General features: G+C 39.4%; 2 protein-coding genes across 2 annotated transcripts in view; one reads left to right on the forward strand and one right to left on the reverse strand.

The window, feature by feature from the left end:
• Window positions 1-7,434, reverse strand: part of NSG2 (neuronal vesicle trafficking associated 2) — a 58,772-nt gene extending 51,338 nt beyond the window's left edge. Inside the window, exons 1-2 of the mRNA XM_082456606.1 lie at window positions 7,228-7,434; window positions 6,190-6,340 (exon numbers count right to left, since the gene is read on the reverse strand). Of these exons, the coding sequence (XP_082312732.1) occupies window positions 6,190-6,318 (129 nt within the window). The 5' untranslated portion in view covers window positions 6,319-6,340; window positions 7,228-7,434. The remainder of the gene's footprint in view (window positions 1-6,189; window positions 6,341-7,227) is intronic.
• LOC309658214 (uncharacterized protein) overlaps window positions 1-25,334 on the forward strand; it is a 607,864-nt gene that overhangs the window by 355,086 nt on the left and 227,444 nt on the right. The window lies entirely within an intron of this gene.

Here is a 25,334-nt window from a genome sequence, read left to right on the forward strand (position 1 = left end):
AACATCTTTCCAGATCCGCCCCGTCGGACCCCTGCACCCCCGCTGTTGAAACCCCATCCTTCTCAGCATGTCTCACGTTTACAGTCATCCTCCAAAAATATCACCTTCGGGAGACATATTCTGAATATCCAGTGAAAGAAAGGAAACTATCAATGAGCACCATCTTTGTGCCATTAGACAATTTTCACTTTTTTTTTTTCCTCACAGTAACCCGGTTAGGTAGCTATTATGTTCATTTTACAGGAAAAAAAAAAAAAAAAAAGAAGCCCAGAGATGCCAAGCAACTTGCCTAAAGCCACACAGTACATAATTAGTTTAGCTGAGAGTTGAATCCAAGCCTGTAAGACAACCAAGCGCATGCGGTCTACCACACAAAGTGAAGGGTGCTAAACATCAATAATTGACCTTTTAATGTCTGCATTCCTTTCCTCCCACAAGCAGGTGAGCCAACCTCCTCTAGGATGTGTAAAGACTTAGTAACCAGTAGAAAGGAAAGGTACATTTGCCTAGAGCCTGGCAGCTGGCTTGGTGAATACACAGTTCATCTGGGGCTTTGCCAAGGTGGAGTTGTGCCTGTCTGTGGCTTGCTTTCTGCAGACCAGCCACCCCTTAGCTGGCATTTCCCAGCACTCTTGGGTGCAGATCTTGGCTGCACTGTTTGGTGTGTCCTAGGACAGCATTCCCCTTCTCTGAGCCTGTTTTGCATGGTTACAACCTCACAGAGGAGTTGTGGGGACTTCTGGGTTATTGTGGTCACTTAGATAAACCAAAGGCACGTCCTGGAATTTGGTGTCTACGGACTGATGTTCCAGCTTCTCAAGAGCTTGCTCCCATGGCCTAGAGAGAGCCACCAGACTGCTTGGATTCAAGTGGAAAAATTAAGCCCAGCCTTACCCTAGGCAAGGGGCAGGGGGCCTCGTTCAGCCAGCATTTCCTGCTGCCCGCCATATGCCAGGACTAAGGCTACAAAGATGAGACAGAGCCAGGACCCTCAGGCCTAGTAGGAAAAGCTCCTCAGTGCTGACCCAGCACTAAGTCTCCATCAATCCATCCACCTCCCCATTTCTGCTGCCACCGTCCTAATACACACCACCACCATCCCCTTCATGAGCACAGCAGTAACCTTCTAGCTGATCTCCTGCCCCTCCACTCTTTTCTTCCACCATACATGGCCAGGGCTGGGGGGTTGGTGGTACTGCAGGAAACCCAGTAGCCTCTGTTTTGGGTACATTTCTCTGGTGCTGCCTCATTTGGAAGATGGATTGGAGAAAAGAGGAAGAAGAGACCAGGAGACCAAGCATGAGTCACTTGGCCCTAGGGTGGCCCACTGCAGCCAGAGGAATCTTCCTAAAATAGAAATCTGATCCTGTTACTCTCCTCTTTAAACCTCTTCAGAAAAATGCACGGGGCCCCTCATGAACTGGTGCCCACCCCACGTCACCTCCCAAGTCTCTCCCCCTCCCTCAGCTGACCCAGCCAACCTGACCTCCTGACCTTTCCTCCCATTCCCTCAATGTCTGTCCGCATGCTGGTCCCTCTGCCCCCTACTCCCCTTACCAACCCACCCTCCATCTCTCAGCCAGGGCTCCTTCCTCAGAAGGACCTCCCCTGACCATCCTGCCATCATAATTTAATCCCCTTAAGTCTTATCGTCTCTTAACAATACAGCACCTTATTCTTTCCTTAATAGCCCTTCTTGCAGTTTGCATCTCTGTATTTCTATTTGTGTGCTGGCTTGTTTGAAGTCCCTCTGCCCCACTGAACAGGAAGCTCCATGAAAGCAACGGCCATGCCTGACTTTTCGTGGCTGTATATGCGTAGCCTAGCATAGGGCCTGGCACATAGAAGGTGCCCAGTAGACATGCTGGATGAGAGAGTGAGTACCTTCCGTGTAATAAGTATAACCTTAGCTATAATTATGGGTGGTCAGGGAAGGTATCCAGGAGCGCTGCCATCTGAACTGGGTTTAGGAAGATGAGCCCTGGCTTATCAGACAAGCAAAGGGGCAAGAAGAGCATTCTGGGCAGAAAGAATGGCATGGGCAAAGAGGAGGGAGCAAGAAATACCCTGGAGAGTGTAGAAAATTCCAGGGCGGGGTTTCTCAACCTCAGCACTGTTGACATTTTGAGCAGGGCAATTCTTTTTTTTGGGGGGGGGGGTGAAATTTTGTGCATTGTAGGATATTTAGCAGTATTCCTGGCCCAAAACATCCCTCCTCCTATTGTCACAACCAAAAATGTCTCCAGACATTGCCAAATGTCTCTCTGGGTGGAAAAGTCACCCCTGGTAGAAAACCACGGCTCTAGGTAGTTCTGACATGCTGGTGTTCAAGGTACAAAGTGAGGAGTGATAGGAATGGAAGCCAGTGGGGCAGATAATGGAGGACCTGGAGTGCCAAGGTCAGGATTTGAGGACTGTACCCTGTGCGGGTGACTGGAAAGGCTTTCCATGGGAGAAGGACTGGTCACAACTCCAGAGGCACTACTGCAGGTGCGCTGTGGAGGATTGATTAGCGTGATAGAAGAGGTGGGGAAACAGCCACGAGTCCAGCCAATCTCGTCTCCTAAGGCATGCGCAGTCCCGCTAGCACTGTGTAGGGAAGGAGCCCTGGAGGCCGTGACATTCTCTCTGCAGGATCGCCCCAGGCCCCACCTGCATGTCCAGGAGAGCTCAAGAAGGAGCCATGGCCGTAGATGAGGGAATGCAGAGTTTGAGGGAGTACTGCCTGGGGATGGGAGGCTTCTCATTATCGAAGGTAGCACGGTGCAGAGGGGAAAGCTGTGGTGTCAGGTGCACCGGGGTTCCAACCCCAGCTCTTCCACTCTCTCTGTGAAGCTTGGACAAGTCACTCCATTGATGTGAACCTCAGTTTCCCCACCAGTGAAATGGGTGCACTAACACCCACCTCACAGGGCTGTTGGGAAGATTAACTGAAACGACAGCCAAGAATGCCCTGCATGGCCCATTCCTAGCCCAGAGCAAGGGCTTCGGACATGCTTGTCCACACCACTTAGCCTCCAAAAGCTTTTCCCCAGAAACTCGCATTCCATACTAAAGGGTATTTAGTGAACAAGATAACTGTCAGTATTACACACCAAGCACACTCTGTATTTTACATTTTCAAGAGGAAAACGCATGATGTAACATTGGGGTTAAATACACTTCTTTCTGATAACCTTTTTAGCTTCAAACCTTCACCATCTGGCTGGACCTAATGAGAGAGCTGACAACTATGTCAGAACTCACCTTGCCTCTCTACAGCCCTGTGAGGTTGAGTCCCCCCTCTACCCACGAGGAGGCTGAGGCCGAGGCAGTTAGAGAACCTCACTCAAGTCCTCAGCCGCGGGAGGCTCGTAAAAGGTAGAGCAGTGAACCCCCCAAGAGAGGGGCCTCCGAGTCTGTGCCGGTAAACACAACACTGCTCTTAGCGTTTGGCTTCTTGAGTGGAATTTACTGTTAACACATCTGTTCTAATGTCAGGGGGAAAAACCTGGTTTACTCTTGTAAATACTATAAAATCTAAATCCTAGCACAGAAAACTGCTGATACAATTTCCCACTCAGAGAAGAGAAGACAGAGGTCTAAGGGAAGAGAGACAACTCACAGGAGTTGAGCTGAGGTTGGTGACGGAGCTCTTGCTCGAGTCCAAGTTTGGGGACTCCCAGACCAGCTGGCCCCCTATTCCTGCTGAGATGGAAGGTTCTAGAACAGTGCTGCCTGGGCTCTGGGCTCTCCAGACTTTGCCAGGAGGCTTACCAACTCTGCACTTTGGAAAGTGACTTTACCACTCCATGCCTGAGATTTATCGTCTTTAAAAATTGGATCAAAGTAGCAACTCCCTTATTAGGTCCTATTAACTATTGAAAGGGTGAAAGAAAATTGTGTGTGTGTGTGTGTGTGTGTGTGTGTGTGTGTGTGTGTGTGTGTATGTACTTGTGATTTACAAAAGCATCTAGCATTTAAGAAGCACATGAAAATGATCATTTTTATTCTCTTATGGTTAGTTTTGTGCCAGGCACTTTATTTATAAGGCCACATCTAACTTTGCCCCAATCATTGTGAAGTAGGTGTGAGCCTCCCCACTTCATAGAGGAGAACACTGGGGTCCACCTGGTACAAAGACTTTATCATGAACATCAGAGTGAGTCTGTGACATGCCCCTGTGGAAATGTGTCCCTTTAGGGATTTGCATCTTACAGGATACTTTGGTTTCCTTCCATGCATGCAAGTCCACAATGTATTTATCTTCCGGCTTTGGGACATCTGGACCAGATGCTCAGTGGTTATCAGGTGTGTCTCCTCTCTCAAGGAAAGAAAGAAGCCCTTGGAGGTGGGAAATGGGGTGGGGAGTAAGGGGAGACAGAGGCCATGATACCTCTGGATGACCCGCAGATGTGTGTAGAGCTAAGAGGAGAAGTGACCTCACCACAATCCCTTTTCCTTGCATACCTGTCAGGGACATACAGATCTTCGAGACTGAAAAGGGTAAAGATTCTTCCTGAAACTTCACAAAACCTTGAGAGAATATTCCCTCTGCTTCTCCTCAATTTCCATTACATCTGGGATCAAATTCTAGCATTGCCACTTACTCCTTCTGTGAATTTGGATAACTAACCAAATTTCTCTGGTCCTTCACCTTTTGCCCACAAAAGGGATGTATAATCCCTGGGTAATGTGCATCTAACACAGTGGTTCTCAACTTTGGCTGCACATAGGAGTCACCTGGGAAGATTTAATTAATATTGACACCTGGGTCTCACCCCCAGAGATTCTGATACAATTGTTCTGATACAGATATCAGGATTTTCAAAAGCTCCCCGGGTGACTCTAATATGCAAGTCAAAAACTGAGAAACTCTGCTATACAGGTAGCCAATACCCAATTAATACTGTTCCTTCACATTTCTTTAGTGCTAACTGCCTGTTCAAATTTTATTTTCAAAAGGTCTGACCAGTTGCTCAGAATGGCTCAAGGATTCTTTATTTCTGCCACCCCTATGCACATTTTCATACTGACAACCTCTGCACTTTCAAAACAGATGACTCAACCCTTAGCCAATCAGCCAGGACATTTATCTAGCTTTGGCTCCTCTTCTGTTCATTGGATAGAGCCAATTGGTTAAGACACACAATGCCCTCCTGGAGATGCCAATGAGAAAATCAAACAAATGGAATGATCCATTGTTCACTCTTCAGCAAGGGAACTTCATCATTTGCCTCCAAATCTATCTCTTATGGTATGTAAAAGCTCACATTATAAAACCCCAAGTTCTCTCAGATGGATCTTAAACAATATCCTTTCTCCCACCTATGTCCATGGGATAACTCCACCACTTTTGTATAATTGCTCACCTCCATTCTTCATGGACTACTCCCACGTCAGGAGATGTGCCATCAGCCAGTCACTCATTTCCAGCCACGCCTCCGCCAAAGACACCCTACTTCAGTCATGCTATTTCCCGAAAGCTCTCCATCCTTTGCATAAGTGTGCCCTTTGCCTTAAATGCCTTTTCCTCCAATGGTCTACCCGGGAGGTTTTTACTCACCTTTAAAAGCCAAATTCAAATGTTCTCCTCTGCAGCTTACCTAATCTGTCCTCCAAGTCCCCTCTCTGCCACAACAGAATTTAGTTTTTTCCACTCCTCTGCTCTCACAATCTTTGTAATGCTCAGGCACTGCATTTACCATGATGCTTTATATTAATTTAAGTGTTATACTGAATAGGGATTTTGTAATGTGTCTTTTTATAACCAACTTGCAGCCTAGGAATGGGGCCTTAGGAGGTGCAAACTAAATGCCTGCTGGACTGCATCCAATTCTCTGTCCTCAAATCCGTAGCAGTCAATTTTTGAAACACCTTCCCAAAATAATCAAGACAATTTTCTCTTTCATCATCTAGAAGCTTATTAGTATTCATCTACTATGATGAAACTTTTAAAAGGAAAGATTAATTTTCTTGCCCATGTATGTATATGTGAACAAAAATAAATGAATAAACACTTACCATAAATCTGAAATAACATAAAAGATGTCATGTCTCTGGAAGGAATAACTACATTTTACAAGAAAGGGAACGTATTTGGCTGATGAGGGAATGAAAGGGTTTGGGGGAGGTGGAATTTTTTGCCGCTTTATTTCCTGGGAAGGGGGGAGCATGGGGGGCTGATGAGGAAAAGAGCGCCTGCTTTACCTTTTCCGGAGCAGGTAGCTGTAAGTGATTAACCTCCAAGGGAGTGATGAGAGGGACGGTCTGGAAGCCATCCTCAACCGAAGGCGGCTTGGTTCCCTTCTCACTGGGGTTACTGTTCAGCTTCACCATCCTTACGCCTTTCTTCCCAGACCTAAGGCAAGCAGTGGGATTCTAGTTACAGTGGGAAGTAAGGCAGGAAAACAGAGGGCTGACGACAGAGAAAATAGCGCTGTCCTCAACAGTTCCACTCCAGCAGCTTCAGTGTACAGATCAGTCATCGATCTTCCGCTAGATTTCCTGACATGATTCCCATTATCCAGTAAAACTTCTTTAATCATCCAGATATGCCACCTACCCACGGCACTTAAGAGCTTTCAAATTTGAGAAACTCAAGGAAAATCCTAGGCTCACACACAAAATATACAATCTTAAAAATATATCCAAGACACTAGAGCCAACATAATCATATAATCTCAGTGGAAAGCTTATTCTTAGTGCAAAAATAAATCCTATTATTCTGGGTCACCCTGCAGTATGATAAATTTCACCTTACCATCTTGGTTGCTATTTTATTATGTTGTTGTTTTTTTCCATTAATCTCCCTAAAATACAATAAATACATTCAATGTCCCTATGTGTAGTGTACCCTTTTACTCAATATGTAGGTTGCACAGGAGATACAATTTCCTAAAACAAAAAAGGTTTGGCTTGAACCTGATCCTGTTATTCAGCCATGGAATGCCTCCATTTCCTCAATAGCAAAGGGCCATTTTTTTTTTTTTGGTTCCATGGAAAGTTAGCAATCCCCGTATTGCAAGATTGCCAACTAAATAAACAAATCACATTTATTTCTTTCCAGCTCCCTTGGAAGTGAAACGGTGATCCCACCCCAGCCCCAGAAGCCCAGCACAACAGAATTTTTCTTGTCAATCCTGCTGATGGAACGTTATTAGACAAAATAGGGTTGTTGTGGGAGTGAAAGGGAAAGGGTTGGAGGACATTGGGGAGTGGTTATAGCAAAAACAAAAGCCTACTTACTGTGCTGCACTCTTGGGGGGTCAGAGCAGATTCAAGCCAATTTGAAGAGGAGGAGGACGGCCAGGAGTCCTCCCTCCTCAGCCGGAGCTGGTGGTGCTGAAAGGACAGCGCCTTGCGTGCGTCTGGAGTGGGAGCTTCTGAGAGCGAGGCGCAAGCGAGCGGGCTCCTGGCAGCTGTCTGCCTGCTTGCTCGCTTGCTCGCTCGCGCCCCCTCCCACCGGGAAACGGGTTCCCACACCATCTGTCATCTGGCACCACCTGCTGTTTCTCATGCATGGCCACAACCACAGGATGGGACAAAATGGTTTCCAAAAAGTGGGAGGGATTCTGGCCATAAAAAAATAAAAAATTAATACGCACCATATTATAAGCAATCCTTGAGCCTTTAGAAAAACTGGAGAAGGAGGCACATTCATTAAGAGAACGGACCACTCCTAAGATCTTCCAGAACAATATTATGAAATAGAATTGCTCAGGACCTGCATCGTGCGCTAACCTGTGTAAGGAGAGAAGGAGAACTAATATTCATTATCTCCCATGCAGTGGGGACTTTTCCAGGCTCTTTCAGACTATTTCCCTCATTTGCAAATTGTGATTTCTAATAGTACCTACATGATGGGGTTAGTGTGAGGTGTGAATGTGATAACTTGGGGAAAGCATTTAGCTCAGAGCAGGGTGCATGGCAAGCAGTGCATAAACATAAGCTCCTATTCTCACAATGTTACTGTCATCATGCAGGTCAGCTAAGGTCACAGAGCTGGTACAGCACCAGGAACTGGGATTTGAGCCCTGATCCATTGCTGTCTAAGTCTGTATGCAGTCCACAACATTACGGGGCTTCCAGGTTGGTATCTGGAATCAGAGAGGGCAAAGTCCTAGTGTCAGCTTTATGAAATTCTGGCTGTGGGGATCTTAGACATTTTGCATTCACTCTCCAAACCTCCATTTCTTTATCTCTGATAATAACACCTCCTTTGTAGACTGGTTGTGAATATGAGAAGAGATTGCACTCAAGGAAACCCCTTTTAGTTCGGGGACAGGGATCTGAATGGCTGAATCGTTTCATCCCTGGGGGTTGCTCTTACATGCCCTTCAAATCCTCCGAGGTCAAGGCTGTTTCCACTGGTTTCTCCCAGCTGTGTCCAAATCACATTTGGCCATTCATTCCCAGCTGCAGTGCTGTTTATGATGCACTTCATGAGGTCTTGGCATCAGTAATAGCATCCCCTTTCACTTTCAAAAGTATCCTGGCTTGCACGATAAATTATTTGGTCACCTTAGTTGGTGTTCACATACTGAGCATATAGTCTCCTAGCTAAAAGGCCAGGAGAAAACATATATATTACCTGTACTGTTTAGGAATGAGATGGGTGTGTGTGTGTGTGTGTGTGTGTAAAAAGAGAGAGATGTTTCTGAGACAATAGAGGCTATACTACATCAGAGCTGCGTAGGGCACTTCTGTTAATAGAGGTATGCATATATATGAAAGGGAGGTATTCCAATAAATATTAGTCCCCCACTCCCTGCTTTTCCAAAGACCTGGAGGATTTTCAGGTGTAGGCATTGACTAAGGACAACAAAATGTAGACAGCTACATGGAAACAATTGTGAACACTTGTATTTGATTCTATTATTGCTGCCTCCAAAGGAAAAGGGAAGTCCCTTCAACACCGCTTGTGATTGATTCACAAGCAGAAATTGTGCCTTTAATAACTCTAAGCCACAGGTCCTGAGAGTTTAGTAAGGTCCAGGATAAGGGCCTGTCTCATGGAAATGGAAAATCCAGGCTTCCTTATATGTGAGGACAGGAGAGAGGGTGCAGAAAGAAACAGGGGGCCAGAGCGATGTGGAGAAGCCCCTTGTTGAAGAATTATATTGAGGGGTGCTAAATATAATAGACTATTATTCTCCTGTAGAGCTCTGGAAAAGATGTTTGACAACTGAAAACAAAAATTATGATATTTTCTGATGAGGTTCTCCGAGTATGTAGACGTAGATGTAATATATTAGACAACTGCAACATAATAAATGAAGGATAAAGGGACCAATCTGGTGGTAATATATATTCCACTTGAAGTGGTAAAGTACTGATTCCAACTAAGCTGTGAAAACTTAATTATGCTATTGTAATCGCTAGTATAACCAAAAGTATACTGAGATAAAGTCCAAAATGTGATATATAAATTTAAATGGAATACTAAAAAATGTTCCAATAGCCTAAAAGAAGGCAGAAAATGGAAAACAGAGAAACAACAACAACACAAAAGAGAGAACCAGCAGAAAACAAATAATGAAATAGTAGACTTAAATTCAAACATATCAATAATTACATTAAGTGTAAGTGGTCTAAGCAAACCAAATAAAAAGAAGAGTTTGTCAAAATGAAGGAAAAGCATGAACCAAATATATGTTGTCAACAAGAAACTCACTTCAAATAAAATGATACAGGTAGGATAAAAGTACTGGCTCAGGCTTTCAGCTCAAAGGAAGACAAGGTGCAACTCTCTTCTCTCCTCCCACCTCTAGGTTCATCTGACACTACCTGACTCTGTCATGCCACCCAACTGTGACTCCAATGAGATCAAAGTCATGAACCTCAGGTACACCTGTGAGGAAGTCAGTGCCACGTCTTCCCTGGCCCCCAAGATCATCCTGCTGGATCTGTCTCCAAAAAATGTTAGTGATGACATCACCAAGACAACTGGTTACTGGAAGGGTCTAACGATTATAGAGAAACCATTCAGAACAAACAGGCCCAGACTGAAGTAGTACATTCAGTAGTACATTCAGTACATTTGGTGGTGCTCTGACCACCAAAGTCCTCAAGGAACCACACAGAGACAGAAAGAAGCAGACAATCAGTAAGCACAGTGGAAATATCACTTTTGATGAGATTGTCAACATTGCTTGACAGATGCAGCACTGATCTTTAGCTAGAGAACTCTCTAGAAACATTAAAGAGGTGCTGGGGACTGACTAGTCGGTGAGCTGCGATTTGATGGCCTTCATCATAGATGACATCAACAATGGTACAGTAGAATGCCCAGTTAGTTAAAAACTACAAAGGAAAATATTTCACTAAAGGATTATTTGACAACAAAAAAAAAGGTAATGAGATGGAAGAAGATGCAGCATGATAACGCTAAACAAAAGAAAGCTGGAGTAACTATATTATTATCAGACAAAGTAGACTTCAGAGCAAAGAAAATTACCAGAGATAAAGAGGGACATTACATGGGCTGAAAAGGTCAATTGACTAAGAAGACATAACATTCCTAAATGTGTATGAACTTAATAACAAAGCTTCAAAATACATGAAGCAAAATCTGACAGAACTGAAAGGAGAAATGGACAAGTTCACAACTGTAGTTGAAGACTCAAACACTCCTATCTCCTTAATTGAAAAAACAAATTAAAAAATCAGCAAGGCTATAGAACAGAGTTTCTCAACTTCAGAACTATTAACATTTTGGACTGAATAATTATTTCTTGTGGGGGACATGGGCTGTTCTGTGGACTGTAAGATGTTTAGCAGCATTCCTGGTCTCTACTACTAGGTGTCAGCAGCATCTTCCCCCAAGTTGTGACAATCAAAAATATCTCCAGACATTGACAAATGTCCCCTGAGAGAGAAGGGCAAAACCACTACCAGTTGAAAACCACTGTTATAGAAAAACTGAACAACATCATCAACCAACTGGATCTAATTGACATGTATAGAAAACTCCACCCAACTACAGAAGAATATGTATTATTTTTAATTGAACTTGGAACACTTACTAGGATAGACTATATCCTGAGTTATCAAGATATACTATATCCTGAGTTATAAAACAAGCCTGAACACAGTTTTTCAAATTGAAAATTATATAAAGAATGTCCTCTGACCATAATAGAATTAGACCTGAAATCAATGACAGAATGATAATGGGCAAGTCTCCAAACACTTGGAAATTAAACAGCACACTTTGAAATAATCCATGTGTCAAAGAGAAAGTCTCAAGGGAAATTTAAAAATGTTTTGCACTGAACAAAAATGAAAATATGAGATATAAAAATTTGGGGAGTGCAGCTAAAATGGTGCTTAGAGGAGACTTTACAGCATTAAATGTGTATAACATAAGATAATAAAGGTCTCAGATCAATAATCTAAGCCATCACCCAGAAAAAAGGAAGAGCAAAATAAACCCAAAGCAAGCAGAAGGAAAGAAATAATAAACAGCAAAAATCAATAAAATTGAAAGCAGAAAGAACAATAGAGCAAATCAATGAAACCAAAGCTGGTTCTTTAACAAGATCAATAAATCAGATAAACTTCTTGAAAAACTGACAAAAAAAAAGAGAGAAAATATGAATTACCAATATCATGAATGCAAGAGGGAATAACACTACAGAGCATACAGACATTAAAAGGATAATAAGGGACTAAAACAAACAACTCTATGTACATAAGTTTGATGAACTAGTTTAAATGGACCAATTTCTCAAAACCCATAAATTACCAAAACTCGTCCAAGATAAAAGTTTAACCTGAATAGTCCTAACTATTAAGGAAATTGAATTTGTAGTTAAAAATCTTCCAGGAAAAACAAATCTCCAGCCCCAAATGATTTCACAGTGAATGCAACCAAATATTTTTAAAGAAATAACACCAATTTTACACAGTCTCTTCCAGAATATAAAAGAGGAGGGAAACAATTCCTAATTCATTTTGCAAACCCTGCATTACCATAATACAAAAACAGACAAAGACAGTACAAGACAAGAAAACTACAAGTCAATATACCTCATGAACATAAGTGCAAAAGTCTTCAACAAAATATTAGAAAAATCAAATCCATCAGTAGACAAAAATATTGATACACCATGAACAAGTGGGCTTTACCATGGGGATGCAATTCAACAAGAAAATGATTTTAATAAAATTTAACATTCATTCATAATAAAAACTCTCAGAAAATTGGAAATAGAAGGGAAGTGCCCCAACCTGATAAAGGGCATAAGAAAGAAAGAGATAAAGGCAGGAAGGCAAGCAGGAAGAAAGGAAGAAAGAAGGGAGGGAAGGAGGTAGGGAGGAGGGAGGGAGGAAGGGAGGAAGAAAGGAAGAAGAAGAAAGAGAAGGAGGGAGGGAGGAAGGGAAGAAGGAAGGAAGGGAGGGAGGGAGGAAGGGAGGAAGGGAGAGAGAAAGAAAGGAAGAAAGAAGGAAAGAAGGAAGGAAGGGAGGGAGGGGGGGGAAGGAGGAAGGAAGAGAGAGAAAGAAAGAAAGAAAGAAAGAAAGAAAGAAAGAAAGAAAGAAAGAAAGGAATGAAGGAAGGAAGAAAGAAAGAAAGAAAGAAAGAAAGAAAGAAAGAAAGAAAGAAAGAAAGAAAGAAAGAAAGAAAGAAAGAAAGAAAGAAAGAAAGGGAGAAAGGAATGAAAGAGAGAGAGAGGAAGGAAGGAAAGAAGGAAAGAAAAGAAAAGCTAATGTCATAATTAATGGTGAAAGACTGAATGTCTTTCTCCCAAGATCTAGAACAGGCAGGCAAGAATGTCCACTCTCACTACTCCTAGTCAACATCATACCTGGAAGTACTAGCCAGTGCAACAAGGCAAGAAAAATAAATAAGAGGTAAACAGATTGGAAAGGAAGAAATAAAATTATCCTTACTTGCAGACAACACGATTATTTACATAGAAAATTCCAAGAAATCTATTTTTTAATTCCTGGGACTAAATTTAAATTTAAATCTCTAGTCTAGCAAAGTTGCAGATACATGGATGTATGAAACTTAATATTTCTATATTTTAGCAGTGAACAATTAGAAACCAAAAGGTTTTTAAGATATCATTTAAAATAGTGTCCCCAAATGAAACACTTAGGTATAAATCTAGCAAAATATGTACCAAATCTGTATGGGAAAAAACTATGAAATACTTATGAAAGACCTCAAATATGTAAATAACTGAAGACATACCATGTTCATGAATTTGATCAGTCAAGATAATAAAGATGCCAACTTTAAAAATTTATTTATGGATTAATTTTCTATTATAATCTTCAGTAGCAATTTTTGTAAGTAAATCTAGATCATTCTAAAATGTATATGATAAAAAAAACAAACAACCCAATCCAAAAATGGGCAGAAGACCTACATAGACATTTCTCCAAAGAAGATATAGAGATTGCCAACAAACACATGAAAAGATGCTCAACATCACTAATCATTAGAGAAATGCAAATCAAAACTACAATGAGGTATCACCTCACACCAGTCAGAATGGTCATCATCAAAAAATCTACAAACAACAAATGCTGGAGAGGGTGTGGAGAAAAGGGAACCCTCTTGCACTGTTGGTGGGAATGTAAATTGATACAGCCACTATGGAGAACAGTATAGAGGTTCCTTAAAAAACTAAAAATAGAACTACCATATAACCCAGCAATCCCACTACTGGAAGAAATACCCTGAGAAAACCATGATTCAAGAAGAGTCATGTACCACAATGTTCATTACAGCTCTATTTACAATAGCCAGAACATGGAAGCAACCTAAGTGTCCATGAACAGATGAATGGATAAAGAAGATGTGACACATATATACATTGGAATATTACTCAGTCGTAAAAAGAAACGAAATTGAGTTATTTGTAGTGAGGTGGATGGACCTAGAGTCTGTCATACAGAGTGAAGTAAGTCAGAAAGAGAAAAACAAATACTGTGTGCTAAAAAAAAAAAAAAGATTCTGAAGAACTTAGGGGCAGGACAGGAATAAAGACGCAGACATAGAGAATGGACTTGAGGACACAGGGAGGGGGAAGGTTAAGCTGGGACGAAGTGAGAGAGAGGCAGGGACATATATACACTACCAAATGTAAAATAGATAGCTAGTAGGAAGCAGCCACACAGCACAGGGAGACCAGCTTGGTGCTTTGTGACCACCTAGAGGGGTGGGATAGGGAGGGTGGGAGGGAGACGAAAGAGGGAGGAGATATGGGGATATATGTATATGTATGCTGATTCACTTTGTTATAAAGCAGAAACTAACACACCATTGTGAAGCAATTATACTCCAATAAAGTTGTTTTTAAAATAGTAAAATAAAATTAAAAATAAATTTTAAAAAATAATAATAAAAATATAAAACATAAAATGTATATGAAAAGGCAAAGAACTAGAATAACCAAAACCATTTTTTAAAGAAAAATAAAATTGGATGAATCACACTGCCCATTTTTAAGACTTAGTATACACAGCTACAGTTATTTATACTGCATTGTATTAGTAATAGGATTGACATATAGATTAATGGAAGCAAATAGAGACAACAGAAATAGACCCATATAAATAATAGTCAATTGTTTTTTGACAAAGTGCAAATGCACTTCAATGGTAAAAGATAATCTTTTTTAAAAACGGTGTTTGAACAATGAAACTTGACTTAAACCATATGCCTTATACAAATATAGATCATAAATCTAAGTGCAAAATATGGAACTATGAAACGTTGTGGAGAAAACATAAGAGAAAATTCTTTGTGTCCTGGGGTTAGGCAAACAGTTCATACACTTGACACCAAAATCACAGTGTATAAAAGATTGGTAAATTAGCATTCATCACGTTTTAAATTTTTGTTCTGCCAAAGACACTTTAAAGAAGACAAACTACAGACTGAAGAAAATATTTGCAAATTATATATACCTGACAAAATACTTGTATCCAGAACATATAAAGAGCTCTCAAAACTCAACAGTAAAAAAAGAAAAAATTAAAATGAGCAAAAGACTGAAACAAATGCTTCATCAAAGGGAATGAATAGGTGGCAAATAAACACATTAAAAGATGTTCAAAAATCATTAGCCACTAGAGTTCTAGAAGAGGACATAATTAAGTCAATCAACCTTTGTGTGAATGAATGAATCTTTATGACCCCTTCCAAGACTTCATAGAGAAAGAAATCGAGCATGATTAAATGGAAGAAAGAAGCTTAAAATGCTTTAAAGGTAAACGTCACCTACTTCCCAGAGGCAATAATGTGAAGTGGAAAAAGCATGGATGATGAGGTCAGACATGGGGCTTTGAACCCACCTCCAACATGGTTCCAGATCTTGAAGAAGTCACCGTCCACTAAGAGACTCAACTAGCAGAAAGATACATAGTCCTTCCTGTGTGCCAGGTACTGTGATAAAGATTTTGTATGCATTTTCTCTTACACTTCACAACAAACTTCTGAAATAATGATAACAATATTTAACATTTTTTGAGTACTTACTATGTGCCAAGCAATAGTCTAAGCACTTACCATGTGTAATACCATTAAATTCTCACAATTACCTTATAGTGTAGATACTGTTATTACCCCCCATTTTACAAAAGAAAAAAAATCAAACGCATAGAAGTGACTGCCCAATGTCAAGCAGCTAGTAAGTCACAAAATTGGAAGTCTCTCTGAATCCAGACACTAACATGACCACTATAATAAAGAGAAGCACAGACTACAGTAGGATTACTGAGATTCCACTACCCAGTACTAGCCTGGGAACAGGAAAGATTTCCCAGATGAAGTCTTAGCTGAGATCCGAGGACAAATAAGAGACAAGAAGGCAAAGAGGGTAGAGACATGTACTGAGGCTTGGACAGTTCCCAGGAATGCAGAGTAGTTTGGGCTGGCTGGAGTTCAGAGTTCAGAACATGGAGTTTAAGCTGCAGAAGAAATAGAAGAAGTGAGCAGAGGTCAGGTGAGGAAAAAGTTTCCTGTGTGTTCTCATTAATCAGGACTCTTGTGATTTCAAATAACAAGTTTGTGGAGTCACCTTATATTGAATCAGAAATGTATTGGCTCGAATAGTCCAACTGTAGGGACCACAGAGATGGGTCAATTGATTAATTTGTCTTTTTTTCTGCTTCTCTCTGTGTTGACTTTATTTTCTCAGATCATTTTCCTCCATAAAACAAAAGTTAAGGTTAACAACAGCCTTCAGGATTACTTCTTAATGGACAGTGAGATTCCCTTTCTCTGAAGAGTACTGTTTAATTCCCAAACATTTGGGGATTTTTCTAGATATCTCTTTTGTTATTAATGAATACCTTATTGCACTGTGATCAAAGAATATGTTATTTAGGATTTTATTCCCTTGAAATTTTTAAAACAGACTTTATGGCTCAGCCTATGGCCAATTTTGTCAAATGTTTCATGTGCACTTGAAAAGAATGAGTATCCTTGAATTGTTGGGTGCAGGATTCTGTATAAGTCAACGTGGTTAGGGTTGTTTATCATATTGTTCAAATCTGCATGTTGATTTTTTTCATCTGTTTGTTCTATCAATAACTGCAATAAGTGTACTAAAGTTTCCTACTGTAATTGTGGACTTACCTACTTCTTTTATTTCTGTTAGTTATTTAATCCCTTTTTAAAATATTTATTTATTTATTTATTTATTTTATTTTTGGCTGTGTTGGGTCTTAGTTGCGGCACATGGACTCTTCATTGTGGCATGGGCTTCTCTCTAGTTATGGCTCACGTGCTCAGTTGTTGCAGTGCACAGGCTTAGTTGCCCCGTGGCATGTGAGATCTTGGTTCCCCCACCAGGGACTGAACCCACATCTCCTGCATTGGAAGGAGGATTCTTAACCACTGGACCACCAGGGAAGTCCTTATTTCTGTTACTTTTTGCTTTACATATTTGAGTGTACAAAATTAAGTAGATACAAATTTAGAATTGTTTCTGCTGGATTAACCCTTTTTTATCATTATGAAATATCCTCTATCTCTACAGCTGCATCTTGTCTTAAAGTCTTCTTTATCTGGTGTTAGCATAGATGTACCAACTTTCTTTTGTTAATGTTTGTACAGGAAATACTTTTTCATCCTTTGATGAAATCTTCAATCTCTCTGTGTTCTTATATTTGAGGTATGCCCCATGCAAGCAGCATATACCTGGGTTTAAATTTTATCCAATCTGAAAATCTTTGTCTTTTTATTGACTTGCTAACACTGAATCTAATTATTGATATATCTGAGTTTAATCTACCATCTTACTATTTGTTTTCTATGTGTCCTATATATTCTTTATTCCTTTCTCTTTTTTGACCTTTTTTTGGGTTATTAAAATATTTTGTTAGTTTTACCTACATTTGTTTTAATTATTTCTTTTTTTATTACTTTGCTCATTAACTTGCAGATTGCAATGTGCAACTTTGATTTATTATAGTCTAATATAAATTAATATTTTTATTTTTCAAGGACCTTAGAACAATTTAACCACACTCTTCTACTTTTGTGATCCTGCTGTCATAAATTTTATATTATACATATATTGAAAACCCACCAGAGATTATTTTTTTCTTTTCTTTTGAATTTTATTTTATTTTTTTATACAGCAGGTTCTTATTAGTTATCTATTTTATACATATTAGTGTATATATGTCGATCCCAATCTCCCAATTCATCCCACCACCACCCCCACACCCCCGCTTTCCCCCCTTGCTGTCCATACATTTGTTCTCTACATCTGTGTCTCTATCTCTGCCTTGTAAACCGGTTCATCTGTACCATTTTTCTAGATTCCACATACATGCGTTAATATATGATATTTGTTTTTCTCTTTCTGACTTACTTCACTCTATATGACAGTCTCAAGGTCCATCCATGACTCTACAAATGACCCAATTTCATTCCTTTTCATGGCTGAGTAATATTCCATTGTATACATGTACAACATCTTCTTTATCCATTCATCTGTTGATGGGCATTTAGGTTGCTTCCATGACCTGGCTATTGTAAGTAGTGCTGCAGTGAACATGGGGGTGCATGTGTCTTTTTGAATTATGGTTTTCTCAGGGTATGTGCCCAGTAGTGGGATTGCTGGGTCATATGGTAATTCTATTTTTAGTTTTTTAAGGAACTTCCATACTGTTCTCCATAGTGGCTGTATTAATTTACATTCCCACCAACAGTGCAAGAGGGTTCCCTTTTCTCCACACCCTCTCCACCATTTGTTGTTTGTAGATTTTCTGATGATGCCCATTCTGACTGGTGTGAGGTGATACCTCATTGTAGTTTTGATTTGTGTTTCTCTAATAATTAGTGATGTTGAGCATCTTTTCATGTGCCTCTTGGCCATCTGTATGTCTTCTTTGGAGAAATGTCTATTTAGGTCTTCTGCTCATTTTTGGATTGGGATTTTTTTTAATATTGAGCTGCATAAGCTGTTTATATATTTTAGAGATTAATCCTTTGTCCATTGATTAATTTGCAAATATTTTCTCCCATTCTGAGGGTTGTCTTTTCGTCTTGTTTATAGTTTCCTTTGCTGTGTGAAAGCTTGTAAGTTTCATTAGGTCCCATTTATTTCTTTTTGTTTTCATTTCCATTTCTCTAGGAGGTGGGTCAAAAAAGATCTTGCTGTGATTTATGTCAAAGAGTATTCTTCCTGTTTTCCTCTAAGAGTTTTATAGATTCCAGTCTTACATTTAGGTCTTTAACCCATTTTAAGTTTATTTTTGTGTATGGTGTTAGGTAATGTTCTAATTTCATTCTTGTACATGTAGCTGTCCAGTTTTCCCAGCACCACTTATTGAAGAGACTGTCTTTTCTTCATTGTATATGCTTGCCTCCTTTGTCATTGATTAGCTGACCATAGGTGCATGGGTTTATCTCTGGGTTTTCTATCCTGTTCTATTGATCTATATGTCTGTTTTTGTGCCAGTACCATATTGTCTGATTATTGTAGCTTTGCAGTATAGTCTGAAGTCAGGGAGTCTGATTCTTCCAGCTCTGTTTTTTTCCCTCAAGATTGCTTTGGCTATTTGGGGTCTTTTGTGTCTCCATACAAATTAAAAAATTTTTTGTTCTAGTTCTGTAAAAATTGCCATTGGTAATTTGATAGGGATTGCTTTGAATGTGTAGATTGCTTTGGGTAATATACTCATTTTCACAATGTTGATTCTTCCAGTCCAAGAGTATGGTATATCTCTCCATCTGTTTGTGTCATCTTTGATTTTTTTCCTCAGTGTCTTATAGTTTTCTGAGTACAGGTCTTTTACCTCCTTAGGTAGGTTTATTCCTAGGCATTTTATTCTTTTTGTTGCAATAGTGAATGGAATTGTTTCCTAATTTCTCTTTCTGATCTTTCTGTTAGTGTATAGGAATGTAAGAGATTTCTGTGCATTAATTTTGTATCCTATAACTTTACCAAACTCATTGCTTACCTTTAGTAGTTTTCTGGTGGCATCTTTAGGATTCTCTATGTATAGTATCGTGTCGTCTGCAGTGACAGTTTTACTTCTTCTTTTCCAATTTGTATTCCTTTTATTTCTTTTTCTTCTCTGATTGCTGTGGCTAGGACTTCCAAAATTATGTTGAATATTAGTGGTGAGAGTGGACATCCTTGTCTCGTTCCTGAGTTTAGAGGAAATGCTTTCAGTTTTTCACCATTGAGAATGATGTTTGCTGTGGGTTTGTCATATATGTTCTTCATTATGTTGAGGTTGGTTCACTCTATGCCCACTTTCTGCAGAGTTTTTATCATAAATCGGTGTTGAATTTTGTCAAAAGCTTTTTCTGCATCTACTGAGATGATCATATGGTTTTTATTCTTCAATATTTAATATGGTGTATCACATTGATTGATTTGCGTATATTGAAGAATCCTTGCATCCTTGGGATAAATCCCACTTGATCATGGTGTATGATCGTTTTAATGTGTTGTTGGATTCTGTTTGCTAGTATTTTGTTGAGGATTTTTGCATCTATATTCATCAGTGATATTGGTCTGTAATTTTCTTTTTATGTAGTATCTTTGTCTGGTTCTGGTATCAGGGTGATGGTGGCCTTGTAGAATGAGTTTGGGAGTGTTCCTTCCTCTGTAATTTTTTGGAAGAGTTTGAGAAGCATAGGTGTTAGCTCTTCTCTAAATGTTTGATAGAATTCACCTGTGAAGCCATCTGGTCCTGGACTTTTGTTTTTTCGGAGATTTTTAATCACAGTTTCAATTTCATTACTTGTGATTCGTCTGTTCATATTTTCTATTTCTTCCTGGTTCAGTATTGTAAGGTTATACCTTTCTAAGAATTTGTTCATTTCTTCCAGGTTGTCCATTTTGTGGCATAGAGTTGCTTGTAGTAGTCTCTTATGATGATTTGTATTTCTGCAGTGTCCGTTGTAACTTCTTGTTTTTCATTTCTAATTTTATTGATTTGAGTCCTCTCCCTCTCTTTCTTGATGAGTCTGGCTAAAGGTTTATCAATTTTGTTTATCTTCTCAAAGGACCAGACTCTAGTTTTATTGAAATTTGCTATTGTTTTCTTTGCTTCTATTTCATTTATTTCTGCTCTGATCTTTAATGATTTCTTTCCTTCTACTAACTTTCGGTTTTGTTTGTTCTTCTTTCTCTAGTTCCTTTAGGTGTAAGGTTAGATTGTTCACTTGAGATTTTTCTTGTTTCTTGAGGTAGGATTGTACTGCTATGAACTTCCCTCTTAGACCTGCTTTTGCTGCATCCCATAGGTTTTGGATCATCGTGTTTTCATTTCCATTTTTCTCTAGGTATTTTTATTTCTTCATCAATCTCTTGGTTATTTAGTAATGTATTGTTTAGCCTCCATGTGTTTGTGTTTTTTTATATTTTTTTCCCTGTAATTTATTTCTAATCTCATAGCATTGTGGTCGGAAACAATGTTTGATATGATTTCAATTTTCTTAAATTTACTGAGGCTTGATTTGTGGCCCAAGATGTGATCTATCCTGGAGAACGTTCCATGTGCACTTGAGAAGAAAGTGTAATCTGCTGGTTTTGGATGGAATGTCCTATAAATATCAATTAAATCTGTTTGGCCTATTGTGTCATTTAAAGCTTGTGTTTACTTATTAATTTTCTGTGTGGATGATCTGTCCATTGGTATAAGTGAGGTGTTAAAGTCCCCCACTATTACTGTGTTACTGTCGATTTCCTCTTTTATAGCTGTTAGCATTTGCCTTATGTATTGAGGTGCTCCTATGTTGGGTGCATATATATTTTTAATTGTTATATCTTCTTCTTGGATTGATCCTTTGATCATTATGTAGTATCATTCCTTGTCTCTTATAAAGTCTATTTTATCTGATATGAGTATTGCTACTCCAGCTTTCTTTTGACTTCCATTTGCATGGAATATCTTTCTCCAACTCCTCACTTTCAGTCTGTATGTGTCCCTAGGTCTGAAATGGGTCTCTTGTAGACAGCATATATATGGGTCTTGTTTTTGTATCCATTAAGCAAGCCTGTGTCTTTTGGTTGGAGCACTTAATCCATTCACATTTAAGGTAATCATCAATATGTATGTTCCTATGACCATTTTCTTAATTGTTTTGGGTTTGTTTTTGTAGGTCCTTTTCTTCTCTGTGTTTCCCAGTTAGAGAAGTTCCTTTAGCGTTTGTGTAAAGCTGGTTTGGTGGTGCTGAATTCTCTTAGCTTTTGCTTGTCTGTAAAACTTTTGACTTCTCTATCGAATCTAAATGAGATGCTTGATGGGTAGAGTAATCTTGGTTGTAGGTTCTTCCCTTTCATCACTTTAAATATATTGTGCAACTCCTTTCTGGCTTGTAGAGTTTCTGCTGAGAAATCAGCTGTTAAACTTATGGGAGTTTCCTTGTATGTTATTTGTCATTTTTCCCTTGTTGCTTTTAACAATTTTTCTTTGCCTTCAACTTTTGTCAGTTTGATTACTATGTGTCTCAGCGTGTTTCTCCTTGGGTTTATCCTACCTGGCACTCTCTGTGAATCCTGGACTTGGGTGGCTATTTCCTTTCTCATGTTAGTGAGGTTTTCAACTATAATCTCTTTAAGTATTTTCTCGGGTCTTTCTCTCTCTCTCTCTTCTTCTCGGACTCCTATAATGCAAATGTTAGTGCGTTTAATGTTGTCCCAGAGGTCTCTAATGCTGTCTTCATTTCTCTTCATCCTTTTTTCTTTGTTCTGTTCCACAGCAGTGAATTCCACCATTCTGTTTTCCAGGTCACTTATCCGTTCTTCTGCCTCAGTTATTCTGCTATTGATTCCTTCTAGTGTATTTTTCATTTCAGTTATTGTATTGTTCATCTCTGTTTGTTTGTTCTTTAATTCTTCTAGGTCTTTGTTAGACATTTTCTTGCATCTTCTTGATCTTTGCCTCCATTTTTTTACGAGGTCCTGAATCATCTTCACTATCATTATTCTGAATTCTTTTTCTGGAAGGTTGTCTACCCCCACTTCATTTAGTTGTTTTTCTGGGGTTTTATCTTGTTCCTTCATCTGGTACATAGTCCTCTGCCTTTACATTTTGTCTATCTTTCTGTTGATGTGGTTTTTGTCCCACAGGCTGCAGGATTGTAGTTCTTCTTGCTTCTGCTGTTTGCCCTCTGGTGGATGAGGCTATCTAAGAGGCTTGTGCAAGCTTCCTGATGGGAGGGACTGGTGGTGGGTAGAGCTGGGTGTTGCTCTTGTGGGCAGTGCTCAGTAAAACTTTAATCCGCTTGTCTGCTGATGGGTGGGGCTGAGTTCCCTTCCTGTTGGTTGTTACCCAGCACTGAAGGCTATAGGCTCTTTGGCGGTGCTAATGGTGGACTCTGGGAGGGCTCACGCCAAGGAGTACTTCCCAGAACTTCTGTTGTAAGTGTCCTTCTCTCTGCAGTGAACCATAGCCACCCCTCGCCTCTGCAGTAGAGTAGGTCTGGTTCAGTCTCCTATGGGGTCACTGCTCCTTCCCCCTGGGTCCTGATGTGCACACTACTTTGCCTGTGCCCTCCAAGAGTGGAGTCTATGTTTCCCCCAGTCCCGTCAAAGTCCTGCAGTCAAATCCCGCTAGCCTTCATAGTCTGATTCTCTGGGAATTCTTCCTCCTGCTGCTGGACCCCCAGGTTTGGAAGCCTGACGTGGGGCTCAGAACCTTCACTCCAGTGGGTGGACTTCTGTGGTATAATTGTTCTCCAGTTTGTGAGTCACCCACCCAGAGTTTATGGGATTTGATTTTGTTGTGATTGCACCCCTCATACCATCTCATTGTGGCTTCTCCTTTGTTTTTGGATGTGGGGTATTTTTTTTTTGGTGAGTTCCAGTGTCTTCCTGTCAATGATTGTTCAGCAGTTAGTTGTGATTCCAGTGCTCTCACAAGAGTGAGTGAGCACATGTCCTTCTACTCCGCCACCTTGAACCAACCTCCCCACCATAGATTATTGTTTTAATTAAGTTTTATTGTCAATATTCATTTAGATTTACCCAGATGTTTATCCTTTATATCACTTTTTATTGCTGTCTGCATTTTGCACTTCCATCTAGGATCATTTTTATTCCAAAATTTATTCTAAACGAGAATAGTCTTTAGTATTTACTTTATGTAGCTTTATTGTAATAAGATCCCTCATTTTTGCTTGACATTGGCTTTCTATTAAAAAGGATATTTTTGTTCGGTATAATGTTCTTGGTTGGCAGTTGATTTTATTTTTCAGCACTTTAAAAGGTGGTATCATATTGTTTTCATTTTTCTTAAAAAAGCAACTGTCAATCATATTGTTTCTCCTTTGAAGATAATATTTCTTTTTTACTTTGTATCCTTTTAATATTTCTCATGGCTTAATTTTCAGAAGTTTTATCATTATGTACCAAAATGCGTTTTTAATTTATCTTGAATAGGGTTCATTGTACTTCCTGAGTCTGTGGTTTGATGTCTTTTGTCAGATTAGACAAATTTTCTTACCTCATTTTTTAAATAGATTTTATTTTTTTAGAGCAGAAAAACTGAATGGAAGGTACAGAGATTTGCCATGTGTCCTCTGCCCCTACACATTCATAACCTCCCCCATTCTTAACATCCCCCACTTGAGTGGCACATTTGTTACAATTGATGAATCTATATTGACACATCATTATCACCCAGAGTCCATGGTTTACATTAAGTTTCACTCTTGGTGTTGTACCTTCTATGGGTTTGCACAAATTTATAATGGTATGCATCTACAACTAGACTATCATACAGAGTAGTTTCAGTGCCCTAAAAATTCTCTTTAGTCCACCTATTCACCACCCTCCCCCCTAATCTTTGGCAACCACTCCGTCCATAGTTTTGCCTTTTCCCTAATGTCATAATTAGAATCCTACAGTACGTAGTCTCTTCAGATTGACTTCTTTCACTTAGTAATATGCATTTAAGTTTCCTCCATGTTTTTTTATGTCTTGATGGCTCATCTCTTTTCAGTGTGAATAATATTCCATTGTCTGCATGTACCACAGTTTATCCATTCACCTACTGAAGTACAAGTTTGTTGCTTTCAAGTTTTGGCAGTTATGAATAAAGCTGCTATAAACATCTGTTTGCAGGTTTTGGTGTAGACATAAGTTCTCAATTAATTTGGGTAAATACCAAGGAGTTCGATTGCTGGATCAAATGATAAAAGTATGTTTACTTTTGTAAGAAATGGCCAAACTTCTTCCAAAGTGGCTGTACCATTTTGCATTCATATCAGCAATGAATGAGAGCTCCTGTTGCTCCACATTCTCATCAGCGTTTGGTGCTGTCATATGCTTATTTGCCATCCATATATCTTGTTTGTGGAGGTGTCAGCTAAGGTCTTTGGCCCATTTTTTAATTGGGTTTTTTATTATTGTTTAATTTTAAGAATTCTTTGTATATTTTGGTTAACAGTCCTTGATTAGATACAAATTTTGCAAATATTTACTCCTAGTCTGTGACTTGTTTTTTCATTCTCTTGACAGTGTCTTCTGCAGAGCAGAAATTTTAATTTTGATGTAGTCCAGCTTATTAATTCTTTCTTCCATGAGCCATTTGTTTGCTGCTGTATCTTAAATGTCAACACCAAACTCAAGGTCATCTAGAATTTCCCCTATGTTATCTTCTAGGAGCTGTATATTTTGGCCCTTTACATTTGGGTCTTTGGTCCATTTTGAGGTAATTTTTGTGAAGGGTATAGGATCTGTGTCTAGATTCTTTTTTTTTTTTTTTCTTTTTTTGCATATGGATGCCCAATTGTTCCAGCATCATTTGTTGAAAAGACACTTTTCTCCATTTTATTGCCTTTGCTCCTTTATCAAAAATCAGTTGTCTATATTTATGTAGGCCCTATTTCAGGGTTCTCTATTCTGTTACATTATTCTACTTGT

The sequence above is a fragment of the Balaenoptera physalus genome (genome assembly GCF_965194825.1).
Source record: "Balaenoptera physalus genome assembly, chromosome: 3".
In the NCBI taxonomy this organism is placed as follows: domain Eukaryota; kingdom Metazoa; phylum Chordata; class Mammalia; order Artiodactyla; family Balaenopteridae; genus Balaenoptera; species Balaenoptera physalus.